The following is a 17104-nucleotide window of genomic DNA, read 5'->3' as shown; positions in this document are numbered from 1 at the left end:
AAAACAACAAACATTTGGAAGTTTGGAAAAAATAGTTCTCAAGATAAGGGGTTAACTATGTTCTATATGTTCTGTGTGTTCTACATGTTTTGTGTATTCTATGTATTCCATGTGTTGTACAATTTCTGTGTTCTGTGTGCATCAGTGTGTGTTCTGTGTGTGTTCTGTGTGTGTTCTGTGTGCTTCAGTGTGTGTTCTGTGTGTGTTCTGTGTGTGTTCTGTGTGCTTCAGTGTGTGTTCTGTGTGTGTTCTGTGTGTGTTCTGTGTGCATCAGTGTGTGTTCTGTGTGTGTTCTGTGTGTGTTCTGTGTGCATCAGTGTGTGTTCTGTGTGTGTTCTGTGTGCTTCAGTGTGTGTTCTGTGTGTGTTCTGTACAGTACCTCTGCTCAGTGTAGCTCCGTTCTCCCTGTAGTCCTGGATCTCCTTGTCCTTTTGGACCAACAGGGAACCCAGCTGTTCCACCTGCCGCTGCAGCACAACACTGATTGAGAACAGGGGGCGCAGCAGCTGAGCACAGGCCTGTAGGAGAACCGCATCCAACCACAGAACCACAGGTTACATTCAAAACAGAAGAACCACACACACACACAGTTTTGTTGAATTCATGCTTATCTTGTTCATTTTTGGTGTATATTTAAATAAGTTTTGTTCTATATTTTGATAAATTTTGTTCAATTATTGCTTATTGTGTTCATTTTTGCTGCATATTTTGTTGATTTAACAATTCTTTTAATCGATGAAATGCACAAACCCATGGAGGTGGATCAAAAACAGTGGATGGGGACACTTGGTTCATTTCAGTTCCAGATAGATTTGCTGAAAAAGTTGCTTTTCCTTCACTTTTCTCTGTTTTGATAGAATAACCTTTGAATTTTATGCTGAGTTTTCATGAACACCCACATGTTCAGTGAATTAAATGTAAGAAACTACCTGAAAAACACAAAATGTGGAGGAGAATATTATAATAAATAATGATCAATCACTTTGGAAGAGTTAAACAGTAGAAAAATTCCTCTGGAAGCTGCCACAGAAACAGCTGTCCAACAAACATGTAGCCGTCCCAAGCGTGGAGCGTACCACAGTGACGGGTGCGGGGGTGCAGTGGAGCGTACCACAGTGACGGGTGCGGGGGGTGCAGTGGAGCGTACCACAGTGACGGGTGCGGGGCTGCAGTGAAGCGTACCACAGTGACGGGTGCGGGGGTGCAGTGGAGCGTACCACAGTGACGGGTGCGGGGGTGCAGTGGAGCGTACCACAGTGACGGGTGCGGGGGGTGCAGTGGAGCGTACCACAGTGACGGGTGCGGGGCTGCAGTGGAGCGTACCACAGTGACGGGTGCGGGGCTGCAGTGAAGCGTACCACAGTGACGGGTGCGGGGCTGCAGTGGAGCGTACCACAGTGATGGGTGCGGGGGGTGCAGTGGAGCGTACCACAGTGACGGGTGCGGGGGCTGCAGTGGAGCGTACCACAGTGACGGGTGCGGGGGCTGCAGTGGAGCGTACCACAGTGACGGGTGCGGGGCTGCAGTGGAACTCCCAGTGGAAGGGCAGCCCCCCCAGCTCGCTCTTCAGCTTCAGGTGGATGTTCCCGCCCTCCTGACGCCTTAAGGACATCTGAGCCTCGGGGTGGAGGAGGCGGAGCTCGCTGCTTCCTGTCAGACACGGCTCGGCCACTTGGCGTAGATGGGAAAAAAAACGCAGAGACCGGAGCTCGTAAACGCCGGTTTAACTCCTGAGGACACAAAAGAGGAACGCCTTCATTTAGGATGGATGGACTTATTTATATTTATATATATAAGCAATTAGGTAACACTAGTACATATACATTTATATACTTATTTATATATCTTTCTTTAAATTATCATATTGATAATACAAATTGCTGTTGTAATTGTGTCTTCGTATGCATATTACATATATATATATATGTGTGTGTGTGTATTTAGAGCTTTATACATATGTACATAAATAAGAGTACTAAAGGTATATGTACTATAGTTGATTGTCATGTTAACAGTTCATAGTACATATACATACTTATGTATATTTCCTTCATTATCATATTAATAATATATAGTCTAGTGCATACTGTATAAATTGTTTGTTCTAATTGTGTCTGAATGTGTATATTTGGCATGTATATATGTATATATATATATATACAGGGTGTGGAAGCCAAATGTACACTGAACATTTAGTTGTTTTTTCTCAGCAGACACTACGTCAGTTGTTTTGAACCCAAACATATACTGATGTCATAATCATACCTAACACTATTATCCATACCTTTTCACAAACTTTTGCCCATATGAGTAATCAGGAAAGCAAACGTCAAAGAGTGTGTGATTTGCTGAATGCACTCGTCACACCAAGGAGATTTCAAAAATAGTTGGAGTGTCCATAAAGACTGTTTATAATGGAAAGAATAGAATGACTATGAGCAAAACTATTACCAGAAAGTCTGGAAGATACTATTAAAGAAGAATGGGAGAAGTTGTCACCCCAATATTTGAGGAACACTTGCGCAAGGTTCAGGAAGCGTGTGAAGGCAGTTATTGAGAAAGAAGGAGGAACACATAGAATAAAAACATTTTCTATTATGGACATTTTCTTGTGGCAAATAAATTCTCATGACTTTCAATAAACTAATTGGTCATACACTGTCTTTCAATCCCTGCCTCAAATATTGTACATTTTGCTTCCCCACCCTGTGTATACCACTAAACTAAAGAATGTCTTATTTTTTCCTATTTTTCTTTTATTTCCTTCATTTCTTCACCTACTGACAGACTAAATCCAAATAAAAGCGTAACCATGGTGACCTGAGCTCGCTCCTGGATGTGGGCGGTCCCCATCCTCTCCTCCCACACACACTTCATGTCCGTCAGCAGGACGTGGTACTCGGACGACCCGAACCAGCTCTTGGACAGGAAGCGGAATCCGCCGATGTAAACAGGAAGCCACGGACTGTGGAGGAGGCGGAGCTCCGCACAGGCGCCGTCACACGCCATGACATCACCAACACGTGCACTGGACGACAAAAGACAAATTCAACCAAAAAAAAAAAAGACAAATTCAACCTGAAACAACGCAGGAGGAAAATAGAAGTAGCACCAGTTTAAAACTAGTACTACTACCAGTTTAAAACTAGTACAACTATCAGTTTAAAACTAGTATTACTACCAGTTTAAAACTAGTACAACTATCAGTTTAAAACTAGTACTACTACCAGTTTAAAACTAGTACAACTATCAGTTTAAAACTAGTACAACTATCAGTTTAAAACTAGTACTACTACCAGTTTAAAACTAGTACAACTATCAGTTTAAAACTAGTACTACTATCAGTTTAAAACTAGTACTACTACCAGTTTAAACTAGTACAACTATCAGTTTTAAAACTAGTACTACTACCAGTTTAAAACTAGTACAACTATCAGTTTAAAACTAGTACTACTACCAGTTTAAAACTAGTACAACTATCAGTTTAAAACTAGTACAACTATCAGTTTAAAACTAGTACTACTATCAGTTTAAAACTAGTACTACTATCAGTTTAAAACTAGTACTACTACCAGTTTAAAACTAGTACAACTATCAGTTTAAAACTAGTACTACTATCAGTTTAAAACTAGTACTACTATCAGTTTAAAACTAGTACTACTACCAGTTTAAAACTAGTACAACTATCAGTTTAAAACTAGTACTACTATCAGTTTAAAACTAGTACTACTACCAGTTTAAAACTAGTACAACTATCAGTTTAAAACTAGTACTACTACCAGTTTAAAACTAGTACAACTATCAGTTTAAAACTAGTACTACTACCAGTTTAAAACTAGTACAACTATCAGTTTAAAACTAGTACTACTATCAGTTTAAAACTAGTACTACTACCAGTTTAAAACTAGTACAACTATCAGTTTAAAACTAGTACAACTATCAGTTTAAAACTAGTACTACTATCAGTTTAAAACTAGTACTACTACCAGTTTAAAACTAGTACAACTACCAGTTTAAAACTAGTACTACTACTACCAGTTTAAAACTAGTACTATTACTAGTTTAAAACTAGTACTATTACTAGTTTAAAATGCCCAAAAGCCTTTTTTTTTCTTTTTTTTCATCCGTGTCATTTTTTTAAATCACTCACCTCTGTCTCTGTGGAATGCGCCCCCCAAAGCCCTGGATCTGGATCAGATGGAGCCGGGTTCACCCCCAAAAGCCCTGGATCCAGATCAGATGGAGCCGGTTCCAGACTTGGTCCAGGCTGCAGAATCACCACCTTGGTGGGGGGGGGGGGCCACAGCAGCAGCTCGTGCTCCGGCTCTGGGGAAAAAACACAAGCATTTGTCGTCAGTTTCCATTTGAAAACACACTGCACATTTAAAGGTTTGACTCATGCCAATTTGGAAATCACAAAAAAAAAAAAAAAACGACAAATCAGTAAGTGTATGAGAAGAGGCCTAGAGCCCCCCCCCCCCCCCCCCCCCCCACAGCTCCAGCTGGATGCCTTTGGTCAGAGGGACAAGGCCTGGCATGCAACAGCACACACCAGAGTCCACTGAAAACACTTCACTTTAACATTTCACTGCATTTTACAAGGACTTTAATTCCACCCATCTACAAACTTTAGACACTACATGAAGGAGGTGGACTTGTTCTTCCATTCGGCGCAGATTAAATTACAAATGCAGTAGAAGTGACTCCATGGTGGGTGGAGTTGAACACAGCAGGTAAAAGTAAAATCACTAAAATAAGACACAACTAATATGGTTCAATGATCATGTGTTCTATCTAAAATATTTCACCAACTCCACCAGGTTCCTGTCTAAAAACTCAGTATTTTACCGTTCCATCTACTTTAAGAAACAAGGACGATTCTAAAACACATTTAAGCTTTAAAAGCTGAACTCAGAGGGAAAGTCTGCTTCGTTTATGATTTGAAACAACTGAGAACGAGGATCCACGCGACAGTAAACTTTGTTTTCTGTCCGTGTAAAATGTAAATAGAATTACAAGTGCGACTGGGAGGATTCTGTAACCATCTCATTCATTAGCTCTGAAAAACTCACCAAGAAACAGGAGCTGTCCTTCCCAGTTCCTGTTGCCGGAAGTAGTCCCACACCGACCTCAAACAAGCGACCATGAACAAAAGTTCCGCTTAAACCGGAAGTAACAAACTTTTTAATTTTTTTTTAAATTAAAAATACACAGATACAAACAACTTGGCATCAGGAAAAAAAGAAGAACAACATTCAAAGGCACGGATAAAATCAGGATTACATACAGAGACATCAACAACCATGGAAATAATATAAAGAGTGCAGATTATGGAGGAAAGAAAGGGGTGGGGCAGGACCCCCCCCCATTTATGTATTTATTTATTTATTGTTATACAAAGTACAATGCAATATTAATATAATAACACGACATAAACAGAACAGAACATTAGCCAGGGGACAAAACATGTAAATAAAATAATACATCAAATGACACAAAGTTCAAATCTGTTCCATAAATCAGCGGTTTGATGACTTTTCTATTTTCAGAATACTGAATATTTGAACTGGGTAAACTCAATTTTAAACATTAAAAAAGGTTTGAGATTGGAGAATTTGGATTTGTGAATGTGGTATTTGGCCAAAATAGAATTAGATTGATTATGTAATATTGATCTGATTTGTTGGCAGGATATGAGCAGATACCAAACAATATTTTTGAATAAGTAAAAGAAAAATCAGAAACTATATTTTAACAAATAAAAAAGGACATCTTGCATGAAAATATTTGAGAAGGGACAGAACCAAAGCAGATGATCTACATGTTCTTCTGATGTACTCCTAGTACCATGTACACAGTGTTTGTTGACTTTCTTCACAAGCTCTGGCCCCACCCCCTCTGTTTTGTGTTAATGTAAAAATATTCAGCAGCTCATTGTGTGTTTTTACAGCTGATATACTGAAGTAGACTACATGTGAGGAGGGTTTTTAAAGTTATTTGAATATTTCGGTTTGTAGGAAATTAGCGACATAATGCTAACGGTGCTAGCTGAACGCTGCTGTATTTCCATGACTTTAACACTCACGGGCATTTTGTTTAGCTATTGTCATTTAGTTCAGTTCTATAATCACTATAAAAATAACATGTCGGGATATAAATACTATTTGTATCCTGTGTGTGAAGAGGAGGTTTTACTACGGTACGCAACTTTTATTTTGTAGGAAGAAGCGGAAATGTGTGTAGTTGTTGTGTGTGCGTTTCCTTCCCACAGTAAGTGTAGAAGGGCTCCCTCTGGTGGACAACTGGACCAACTGCACTAATCATGGATTAAAGCTGAACTCCCAGTTTTCTGTGAATGTGAAGAACAAAGGGCAATTTTATCAACATTCTGTCTGTTCTTAAATGTTGTGTGTGTTTGTAGATCCACTGTGATCTGTACGTTCTAATGAACATGTGGAAATGATCAACTGAGGCAGAATAGTGTTCAAATGACTCTAATGTGGTCCGTTTGTTCCTGTTATTCCCATTGTTTGACAGGGTAGTTTGTACATGTAAACCTGTTCAGAATGGAAATGTACTTTTTTCGCTGTAAAACATAGAGAAAAGTCTGAAGTTGTGTATTTGTAGATCCATTGTGATGTGATGCACATGTGTAAAATCAACTAAAGTGTAAAATTTTCAAATTTCCTCTCATTTTTCTTACAAATTCTCGTAAAGTTCGTAGATGTAAACATTCTCATTATGTGATTTAACTTTTTTTCACTTAAAAACATCAACAAAACTTGGAGTTGACATCATTTAGAATAAGTTCTTACTCTATTATTTATATTATTTTAACCGGTCTGGCCTACTTTATATCGTATTGGGCTGAATGTGGAACTGAAATGAAATGAAAATTAACAAAAAATATAACAAATAAATTAAAATAATCAAAATGAGCCAAATAACCACCATCCAAACACATGCACTAATAGGTTAATTGGTTAATCTAAATTGCCCACATGTGTGAATGTGACAGTGATTGTTTGTCTGTATATGTTCAGTCCTGAGATGAGCTGGTGACTAGTCCGGGTGTACCCCGCCTTCGCCCCTATGTAGCTGGGATAGGCTCCAAGAGACCCCCATGACCCTAGTGAGGAGAAAACAGGTTCAGAAAATGAATGAATAAATGAATGAACCAAATAAGCAACAAACTATATTAAAAAATCAACAAAATGAACAAAAAAGAGCAAGAAAATTAACCAAAATGTAACAAAATAAATATAAAATAATCAAAATGAACATGTTGTACAGAGAAGTTCATACAGAGTTTGGTTCAGTTTAGTGTTTATTACGTTTGACTTTATTGTGAATTGCTTTGGACTTGCCTGAAATCATTTCCATTGTGCTTCTGATCAAATAGTTCACTGGTTTCCAACGGTTTTTGGCTCCATCACAGATTTCTGTCGACCTCAGACATTCAAACAGAGTCTTTTTTTTCTTTTTTTTTCACTAAAATTAATTAGTTTTTGATCCAGTAATAGTTTTCTGTCCTCAGGTTAATGTTAGAGGACATTTAGTCGATAGAATGTCTCTTATTGTGGACAGAGGCAGGAAACCCAGGTGTAGATTACTGCACAAAGGGTCAGGATCTGTCCAGTCAGTCCAGCTGGGATTTACAAAGAGGACTATTTATTCATTTATTTATTTATTCATTCATTCATTTATGTATTGGTTTTTAATTTTTGTTTTAATTTAATTAATTTAATTTAATTTTTTTTTATTTTCAATTTGGAATTTTTTATTCTTTTATTTATTTTCAATATATATATATATTTTTTACCCCTTTCATGCACAGTGGTCACTCCAGTGGTCACTCCAGTGGTCACTCCAGTGGTCACTCCAGTGGTCACTCCAGTGGCCAGTTCTTCTCCAGCTCGTCTCTTATATATTCATGGGTTTGGTTCTAGTTTCTCAGCTGCATTTGAATGGAGTTTTTGTTCATCCGTTCAGATCTGCATCGTTTCCTTTAAGCTTAAAGTGTTTCTGTTTATCTGGTTTTATTGCGTCCTTGCTGTAATACTTTTAATGTTTTATGGAAAGCACTTTGAATCGTCTTGTACATGAACTGTGACGTAGAAATAAACCTGCCTTGCCTTGGTTCCGTATCAGCCGACGCTCATGCATCATCTCAGACACTGACCGTTCCTGGAACTCTGCTGTTCTGCACAAACCTGACGTGGCAGAGTTCAGCTGGTGCAACTGTCTGTTTCATCATCATGCACCTGAAACTAAAACACAAACATTTGTCCAGAAGTTATTTTACAAAGTTTACTCAGGTTACATTTTCTTTAAAAACACAGACATTACAACAGGACATATTACTCATAATTCAAACTAGTTTAATGCACACATTTGAAACAAAAGAACAAACTAAAGACCAACACATGCCACTACAGTTCATGAACACATACTTTGCTCCGCCTACCAAGGGTGCACACTCCCCACTCATCCAGTGAATAATAACAGGCATGTGAACCAAACTGTGCTTTAACAACAAAAAATCCAACCCATTCCACATGACTGTCCAGCCTGATATTTGTTCAAAATCATCCAGCTCACATGTTGTTTGTGCTCTCCTCACTTCTGTTCAGCCCAGTCCTGCTCTGCTCTGTGTGGAACACAGCTGTGAGCCAATCAGCCTCATTAGACCCCAAAAGGGGGTGTGGCCACAATAAACCAAACTGGGAAGAAAATCCAACAGAAACCAAAAATAAATTAAAAAAAAAAAAAAAAGAAGAAGAAGAAAAATCTAAAATAATGAACCTATCAACCGGCCACGAACACCTGATCTGCACGAACATGTTTGAGTGGAAGTCAGATGCTTTTTATTGTTATTAGACTGTAATTAACCAGTTGTTTTTTTTTTAAACAAAAAGGGTTTTTTGTGTATTATCTCCATGAAGTGAGTAATAACTAGTATTAGATGATGTTCAAACGTGAGAAAACATCCGATTGTCTGCATTAAAAAGCTTTTGATTTCAGAGTTTTCACACAGTTGATCATTTTCTGTTATTGTGTTTTAAATCCATGTTCCTTTGCTTCAGAAATTAAACCCCTGCCGTCCAGCTGAGTGGACGCTTTTGAACTCCATGAAAAATAGATTCATTTAAAAAATTCAGTGGCATTGTTTCTTCATGCCTAAAGAGGAAAAAAACACTCCAACAAAAATTTTGACTACGGTTCTCATAATTCACACATGACAGGGTTAAAGCCCACCACCCAGTTCGCACACATCCAACCTTTAAAGTAACAGGAGTAGCCAGTCCAGTCTAAACAAAGAGAAAAGCAGGGGATTATGGGAGTGGAGACAAGAAGCAGCTGAAAGTTTACCAACAGACCATGGAACCCACTGGAAGTTCATGTTCATTCATTCAAAGTTCCTGATGAAGAAACATGAGGAACTTTGAACATGAACTTAAAGCTCTGTCATGTGTCTTCATGAACGTACAGTCGGTTCCGTGGTCTGTTGGGAAACTTTCAGCTGCTTCTTGTCTCCACTCCCATAACCCCCTGCTTTTATCTCCTCAACTTTCGGAGGGGCGACTACATGTCCCCTCCGACCCCTCCCGTCAGGACCCTTTGTAGCTCCAGGACCACCGCTGGGAGTGGGAATGGAACCGGTCCTGCATCACTGACCACTTACGCACGCCAACGACGCCACCCGCACCAACAGAGGCAGTTTTCTGTGGGCTTTGAAGTCCACCGTGTGGGTGGAGGACTGCAGAACACGAGGAGACTCCTGAGGACCCAGCCCAGGTCCATCTGGTACCAGCCTGAACCACTGAGGCCGGTGGACAGCCTGCTGACTTTGAAGGTTTTAAGTCGACTGTTTGGGTGGAGGACTGTAAAACACTAGGAGATGCATGAGACTTGAACCCAGGTCCATCTGGTACCTGGTAAATGTTCTAGCAGCCTGAACCACTGAGGCTGGACTAGCTAATCCTGTTACTTTAAAGGTTTTAAGTCGACTAATTGGGTGGTGGGCTTTTAAAGACTTGGAGTAACCTGTGAGACTTGAACCCAGGTTCATTTGGGACCTGATAAGGGTCTCACCAGACTGAGCTACTGAGACCGCTGTGAGGTCTGGCTCATTCTGGAGGTCTTGTATCTGTGCTTTGGGTGGTGGACCTTAAAATGGTACGAGCTCAGAAGAGACCAGAACCCTGGTCCTGGTGGACTTCAGAATGTTCTAAAGAGTGAGACTCAAACCCTGGTTCGTCATTGATCGATCCAAACGACTGAGGTGGAAGTGGAGGAAAGGGTCTTCAGTTCCACCTGAAGATGGAAAGGTTCCGCAGTGACCTTTAATGGACTTCTACACTGTAAAAAAAACCTGGAATTTAACAGAATTTTCAGTTTATTTGACAGATTGTTCCTGTATTTTTAAGATACAGGAGTAAATGAGCAAAATACTTAAAAATAATGAAAAACATGAACCAAAAAACTTTGAAACAAAGCATGAAAGTGAACAAATATTTCTAAAGTGAGAAGAAAATGAGCAAAATACTTGAAAAATAAGGGGGAAAAATCACACTTAGTTTCAGTGCAAAAAAAATTCAGATACTTAATTTCAGTGCAGCAAAAATGAAATAAAATTAAAAAAAAAAAAAAAATTCAGTGCTACAAATTCAATAGTTTTATTATTCAACATCTGATGACACAGATGAACTTCCATAAATTCCTGTTTCCATGAAAATCCAAAGGTGGTTTTAAAGGCACATACATGTAGTTATTCCATTTGGGCAGAAGATGGCGCCACTGGAACATTTGGATCCACTTCAGTTCCATCAACTCAGCAGAATGTGCAGAATAGAATCCACTCCACAGTTTTTTCTGATGAAACCCATTTACAGCTCATGTGTGAACTGCAGACCCACACGTGTCACATGAGCTCTGAGGTCAAAGGTCAAAGGTCGCTTCGGCTGCTGCTCGTCTGCAGCTCATTTGGTTTTTACATTTTTTTAAAATTTTCTTTTTAACAAATGTCATCGTGTAACCCAGGGCTGTCCGACTCATCTGAGTTCAGTTCCATATTCAGCTAAATTTAACCTGCAGTGGACCGGACCAGGAAAACAAGAGCAGAAGAACCCACAAATAAGGACAACTCACAATTTATGTCTGTGTTTCAGTGCAAAAAACCCCATTAAATTATGAAAATACTTACTTTTATAAACTATCTAGAAAAAACCCTGAAAAAACTGAAATTTAAATTTAAAAAGTAAGAAAATTTAATGTAATTTTCTCAGTCTTCTTCCTCCACTTCTCATTAGTCCATGTGCATTCTGGATCAGATCTACAGACACTAAACACTGAGGAACAGGAAGAAAAGAGTTCAAACTGGACTGAATTTAATACAGACATTTCAGGTTGGACACATTTGTTCAGGTTAGTCACATTTTATTGGTACAGGAGAGTTTGGAAATGGAAAGAGTTTCACAATTTGATGCGATTTTTTGCACTAAAACAAAGAAAAAAAAAAGTTTTTCATTCTAGATTTTTTTTTGGCTTAATTTGAGATTTTTTCTTTAATTCAAGCTAATTTTTTTTTTTTTTTTTGCTTAATTCAATTCAAGACTGTGGAATTTTTGCACTTGGTAAAAACATCCCAGGAACTGATGCCACAACAAATGCGTATAATAAGAAATTTATTTTTCAGCAATTACAAAGACCCAAATATTTGAAAAGCATATTGAAATTTGACTCATGTTGTACAGGGGGTCAAATGAAATGTGCTTTAACTCTAAAGGACTGTGGAACCAGCGCTAACAAAACAAGAAACTCTGGGTATATTTAAGTCATCTGATGAAAAAATATGAGATATTCCACGTCTAGGTATAAAATAGAAAAGAGATTAATCTGATTATGGAGTGAGATTACACCCTGATACAGTGTTAGGCCTCTGTTTTTTTCTGTCACAAAGTATTTTACAACAAAAACATCTTTTCTTTCAGTAGCTAAACCGCTCGGCCTCTTTGGTTCCATGATCAGGAAGAATACATCTGAACACAGCTCAATTCAGCTTCTATAAAAATAACTGTTCATTTTTTTGTCAATGGCAGTATTTATTTGATTTTTACTACTCATCCTCAGTGAAAATATTCTAACAACCAATTGCTTTGAAGGAGAAGCAAAAGGAAAGAAAAAATAAATAAATAAATAAATTAAAAAAAAAAAAAAAAAGAAAATTAAAAAAAAAAAAAAAAACAGTTAAATTAAAAAAAATAAAAAAATAAAAAAAATAAAATAAAAATATATATTAAAAAAAAAAAAAAAAAGAGAAGCAAAAGGTTTGAGCGGCAGGCGAGGTCGGTATAAATGTCGGACGTGAAGCAGGAAAAGGTAACGCAAAGAGCCCCGAAGTGGTCTGGGTTTTTTAATGCGAATGTCGGAGAACAGGAAGGAGGCGGCTGCGATGTTTAACCTGCAAATATGAAAGTCAAAGTGACTGAGGTCTGAAAAGTGTGTCTGAAAGTGTGTTACGGTGCCAAACTCCACTGGGAAGCATCCATTTAGAACCAAACACCGTTCAGGCCTCACATGTGGGTCAAAGTTAGCCCCGTTAGCTTGAGTTTCCACACATGGTTACGCAACGGCAGCGATACTTGGACAACTTCTCTCTCAACCAAAACTGGTCATTTATCATTTAACCCTCTGGTATCCAGGTGTGCCTTTTACGCACACTTTGCACTTCATGTTCAAAAACTTCATATTATTTTTCACAATTTAAATCAGGTTAGAATTCAAAAGTTGTTCATTTTTGCATGATCTTTAAAACTGTGTCCACCAACTCAAATGTGCACATTGTAAACAAAAGAAAAGGAGCAGACTATCATCTGTCTGCCAAGTGTGCAGAAAACGCACTGTTTCCTCCATTAGAACCACTGTTTTGGATCCAAAGCCTTTAAGGCATACATCCTGCTTTTACTGAGATCTGGGCTTCACGTGAGAGGGGAGGGGCTAAAGTCATTTATTAATGTTGTTAATGTTGCTGTTCATCATTGACATATGCCAGGCTGCAAAAATCAAATAATATTTAATCCAATTTTTATGGAGTATTTTGAAAAAAAAAAAAAAAAAAACACAAACAAACATATTTTGTGTTTTTTGCATCAAAAATGTAGTGACATCATGATGAAAAGAGATCGTTTAAAGGGTTAAAAAAAAATGTAAAATGAATGATTATTTGATTTGTATGATTAGGACTGAGCTGGATTTACTAAAATAAAATCCAATTAGAGCAGAAAAATAAATCAACCTATAATATTTAATAGTTTGATTTATAGATGTGCATTTTACACACACGTGGTGACAGATGCTAGTGTTTTTGAACATTTGACCTAGCACCAAAATAATAATAATAATGTAAATTAACCGATGCTGGAGTTAATCATTGACATATGCCAGGATGAAAAAATCTAATAATATGTGATCCACTTTTATGGAGTATATTGGAAAAAATTATTTTTTGTGTTTTTTGCATCAAAAAAATGGTTTGTTTCCATTACAAACACGGCATTTAAAGGGTTAAAACATGTGACAATTATTGAGTATTTGGTATTTGTATTTACAGCTCCAGCTGATGAAATAGAAAAAAGTGTAAAGGAATAAAAAAAAAAACCATGAAATTTTTTGGGACATTATTCCACAAGTGTGCCACCAAAGGCCCACTTGGTGCTGAGTATGGGCCTTGGAGGACAGGATACCGGAGGGTTAATAAAGGCAACAGTCCTGCTGTTGGTGAAAGAGTCGACTCACCGTAAAGGCAGTTCAGTCCACTTATTGCTTCCGAAACACATCTGACAAACTTATTTTGGTAAAATATTACAAACCCAGTCGCCAGAAAAAAACATGTTTCTGCAAACCATTGATTACGGTGGCCCAGAGGTGCGACAGCCCCAAAAATGATCCACTATAAGAAAGAAAAAGACAACAGCTTTAGTTATAGTGAATATATTTTTGGGCTGTTCTCTTTTTTTTTTCTCATAGTGGATAATTTTTTGGGCTGTTCTCTTTTTGGGGGGGGCTGTTGTCTTTTTTTTCTTATAGTGAATATTTTTGGGGCTGTTGTCTTTTTTTGGGGGGGGGGCTGTTGTCTTTTTTTTTTTTTTTGGGCTGTTGCCCCTCTGGGCCGCCGTACTAAACCTCCTGTGTTTGGTGAATCCACCACTGAAGACGCTAAAACGTGGATGTAAACGCGATCTGGCTGACGCTTCCTGGTGCATATGTTGGACGTTAGCATCCTGCTGAAGTCAAAGACGTCCAGACGTTTCCACCGTAAACAGAAATACTTTATAAAATCAGGAATTCTGTGCCTAGTCCCGCCTCCTTTCTGACCTCTGACCTTCTTCGTACCTCACTGAACGTTTCAAGTATGGGTGATAGTTTTTCACTGTTGGTGGCTAAAGTCTATACATTGCATAGCTAATGCGGCACTTCTGTCATGTTTCCAAGGACTGTGGGCGACGGCGCCCTCATGTGGCTGATTAAAGGCATTTACATCTGACAGGCTGGACATCCAAGTGTGCGTGAGGACGTGAGGTGTCATGAAACCAGCCCATATGGCAACTTTATGGAGGATTATGGAAGTCAGTCTGTCTCATCTGATTTTCATTATAAAAGCCACTGAATTTCTAGCACTGACGTTTTTTGCACTAAAATTAAGTATCTGATTTTTCTTTTTTTTTTTTTTTGCACTGAAATTAAGTATGCAAATTTTTGGTACTGAAATTATGTATCTGAATTTTTTTTACATTGAAATTAAGTATCTGATTTTTTTTTTTGCACTGAAATGAAGTATCTATATTGTTTTAATTTCTAAATTTATGAACATAGTTGAATTCAGAGACAAAAAATTCAGATACTTAATTTCAGTGCAAAAAAATTCAGTGCTAGAAATTCAGTGGCTTTATAATTGAAAATCTGATGAGACAGATGGACTTCCATAGTTTGTTCCAAAAGCGAGATAAAAACGCACCTCTAAAATAAACCGGAAGCTACGCTAACGACCGTAATACTGCGTCGTAAAGACTAGAGGGGAAAGTATCAGTATTAATGAATGGTGATTGTTTCCAAAGCGTAAAGAACTCTTCACTTCCTTTTAAAACAGGGGTGTAAAACCTGAGGCCCGCAGGCCAAAAGCCCCCCCCCCCCCCCCAAAGGTTCCACTCCGGCTCGTGGGATAAATTTGCAAAAAAACTTACACTGAAGATGTTAACATTCAAGGATGTTCCACTGGTTTTAGTTCAGGTTCCACATACGGACCAAATGGAATCTCAAGTAAAAAAAAAAAATTGCAGAATAATCTATAAATCAACCATAATAGACTCCAAATTTTCTTCTCGGTTTAATGTAAAAAAAAAAAAAAAAAGACATTATATTATGAAAATATTTACATGAACAAACAACTGTTTAACAATAAAATGTGAATAACTTAAATGAATACGAAAAAAATTGAAGTGCAATTTTAACAATTTCACTAAATGTTTTGTGTCTTTGTAGATCTGATCTGTACGGTGGCCCAGAGGTGCAACAGCCCAAAAAATTATCCACTATAAGAAAAAAAAAAAGAGAGAACAGCCCAAAAAATTATCCACTATTAGAAAAAAAAGAGAACAGCTTTTCTTATAGTGGATAATTTTTTGGGCTGTTCTCTCTTTTTTTTTTTTTTCTTATAGTGGATAATTTTTTGGGCTGTTCTCTCTTTTTTTTTTTCTTATAGTGGATAATTTTTTGGGCTGTTCTCTCTTTTTTTTTTTTCTTATAGTGGATAATTTTTTGGGCTGTTCTCTCTTTTTTTTTTTTTCTTATAGTGGATAATTTTTTGGGCTGTTCTCTCTCTTTTTTTTTTCTTATAGTGGATAATTTTTTGGGCTGTTCTCTCTTTTTTTTTTTTTCTTATAGTGGATAATTTTTTGGGCTGTTCTCTCTTTTTTCCTTATAATGTATAATTTTTTGGGCTGTTCTCTCTTTTTTCCTTATAATGTATAATTTTTTGGGCTGTTGCACCTCTGGGCCACCGTAGATCTGTAATGCACATGTTAAAATGATAAGTTTAAACATTATATTGTTAAAATTGCACTTATTTTTCTTGAGAAATTTGGGTTTTCTTCAGATTATTCACATCTTTTTTTGTTTGGATTGTTTGTAAATGTGAATATTTTCATAATTTAATGATATTTCTTTGCAAGAAAACAAAGAGAAAAATGTGTAATTGTTGTTATTTCGAGGTTATTAAGCTGTTATTTCTTTCACTGGTTTGACTTAAGACCATTTTGGGCTGAGTTTAGAAGCTGAACTAAAATGACTTGGACATCCCTGTTTCAAAAGGAGCCTTGCTAATGTCTTCCACTGTGGAAGGAAATCTGTCTCATCTGATTTTGAATGATAATAAAAGCCACTGAATTTCTAGCACTGAAGTTTTTGGCACTGAAATAAAGTATCTGATTTTCTTTTTTAATTCTAAATTTATGAACATAGTTGAATTCAGAGACAAAAAATTCAGATACTTAATTTCAGTGCTAGAAATTCAGTGGCTTTTATAATTGAAAATCTGAGACAGATTGACTTCCATATTCCACCAAATAATATCAACAAAATCACCACAGCATTTTCAGGACAATTCAGGTTAAAACACAAAAAACATGAGTCGTGGAAGAGGGGGATAGTTCCAGAAAAACTCAGGATTTCTGGCATTGAAAGTGGAAATTTGGAGTTTATTAAGCATTTGTTCAACTTCGATCTTTTTTTTTCTTCCAAATTTAGCACTTTAATCTCTGAAAATTCATCAGAATTTCTTGTGTTTTGTCTCATAAATGTATGAATGTATGAACTCTTTTTTTTTCCACTTTAATCTTGTACAACTGGAGACTGTTCTCTGAGAATTTCTTGCATTTTTTCAACATTTTCAACTTTGTATTCTCAAAGAATTCCCAAGTATTTTCTTGGGAAAATTGTAAGTTTGACCTCAAATCTCTGGGAAAATCTGCTTTTCTTACAAATTTGACTTTAGTTTTGATTTTGTTGTTTTGACATAAAGATATTACTTAAATTTTACTGAAACTTT

The 17104-nt window shown here is 37.3% G+C and overlaps 1 protein-coding gene across 1 annotated transcript; it reads right to left on the bottom strand.

Moving 5' to 3' along the window:
* Positions 1-379: 379 nt before the first annotated feature.
* Positions 380-5119, bottom strand: LOC115416857 (non-homologous end-joining factor 1-like; the record flags this gene model as incomplete). Its single annotated transcript, XM_030130736.1, is given in 6 exon segments — positions 380-518; positions 1466-1693; positions 1695-1730; positions 2821-3028; positions 4151-4326; positions 5073-5119. Coding segments are annotated over 4 exon segments (592 nt in total), but the record flags the coding sequence as incomplete, so codon positions are not given.
* Between the last annotated feature and the right edge of the window lie 11985 nt (positions 5120-17104).

Source organism: Sphaeramia orbicularis, unplaced genomic scaffold, assembly GCF_902148855.1.
Source record: "Sphaeramia orbicularis unplaced genomic scaffold, fSphaOr1.1, whole genome shotgun sequence".
NCBI lineage: Eukaryota > Metazoa > Chordata > Actinopteri > Kurtiformes > Apogonidae > Sphaeramia > Sphaeramia orbicularis.
Note: the sequence above shows the minus strand (reverse complement) of the source record. Positions and strands in the feature narration are given on the sequence as shown.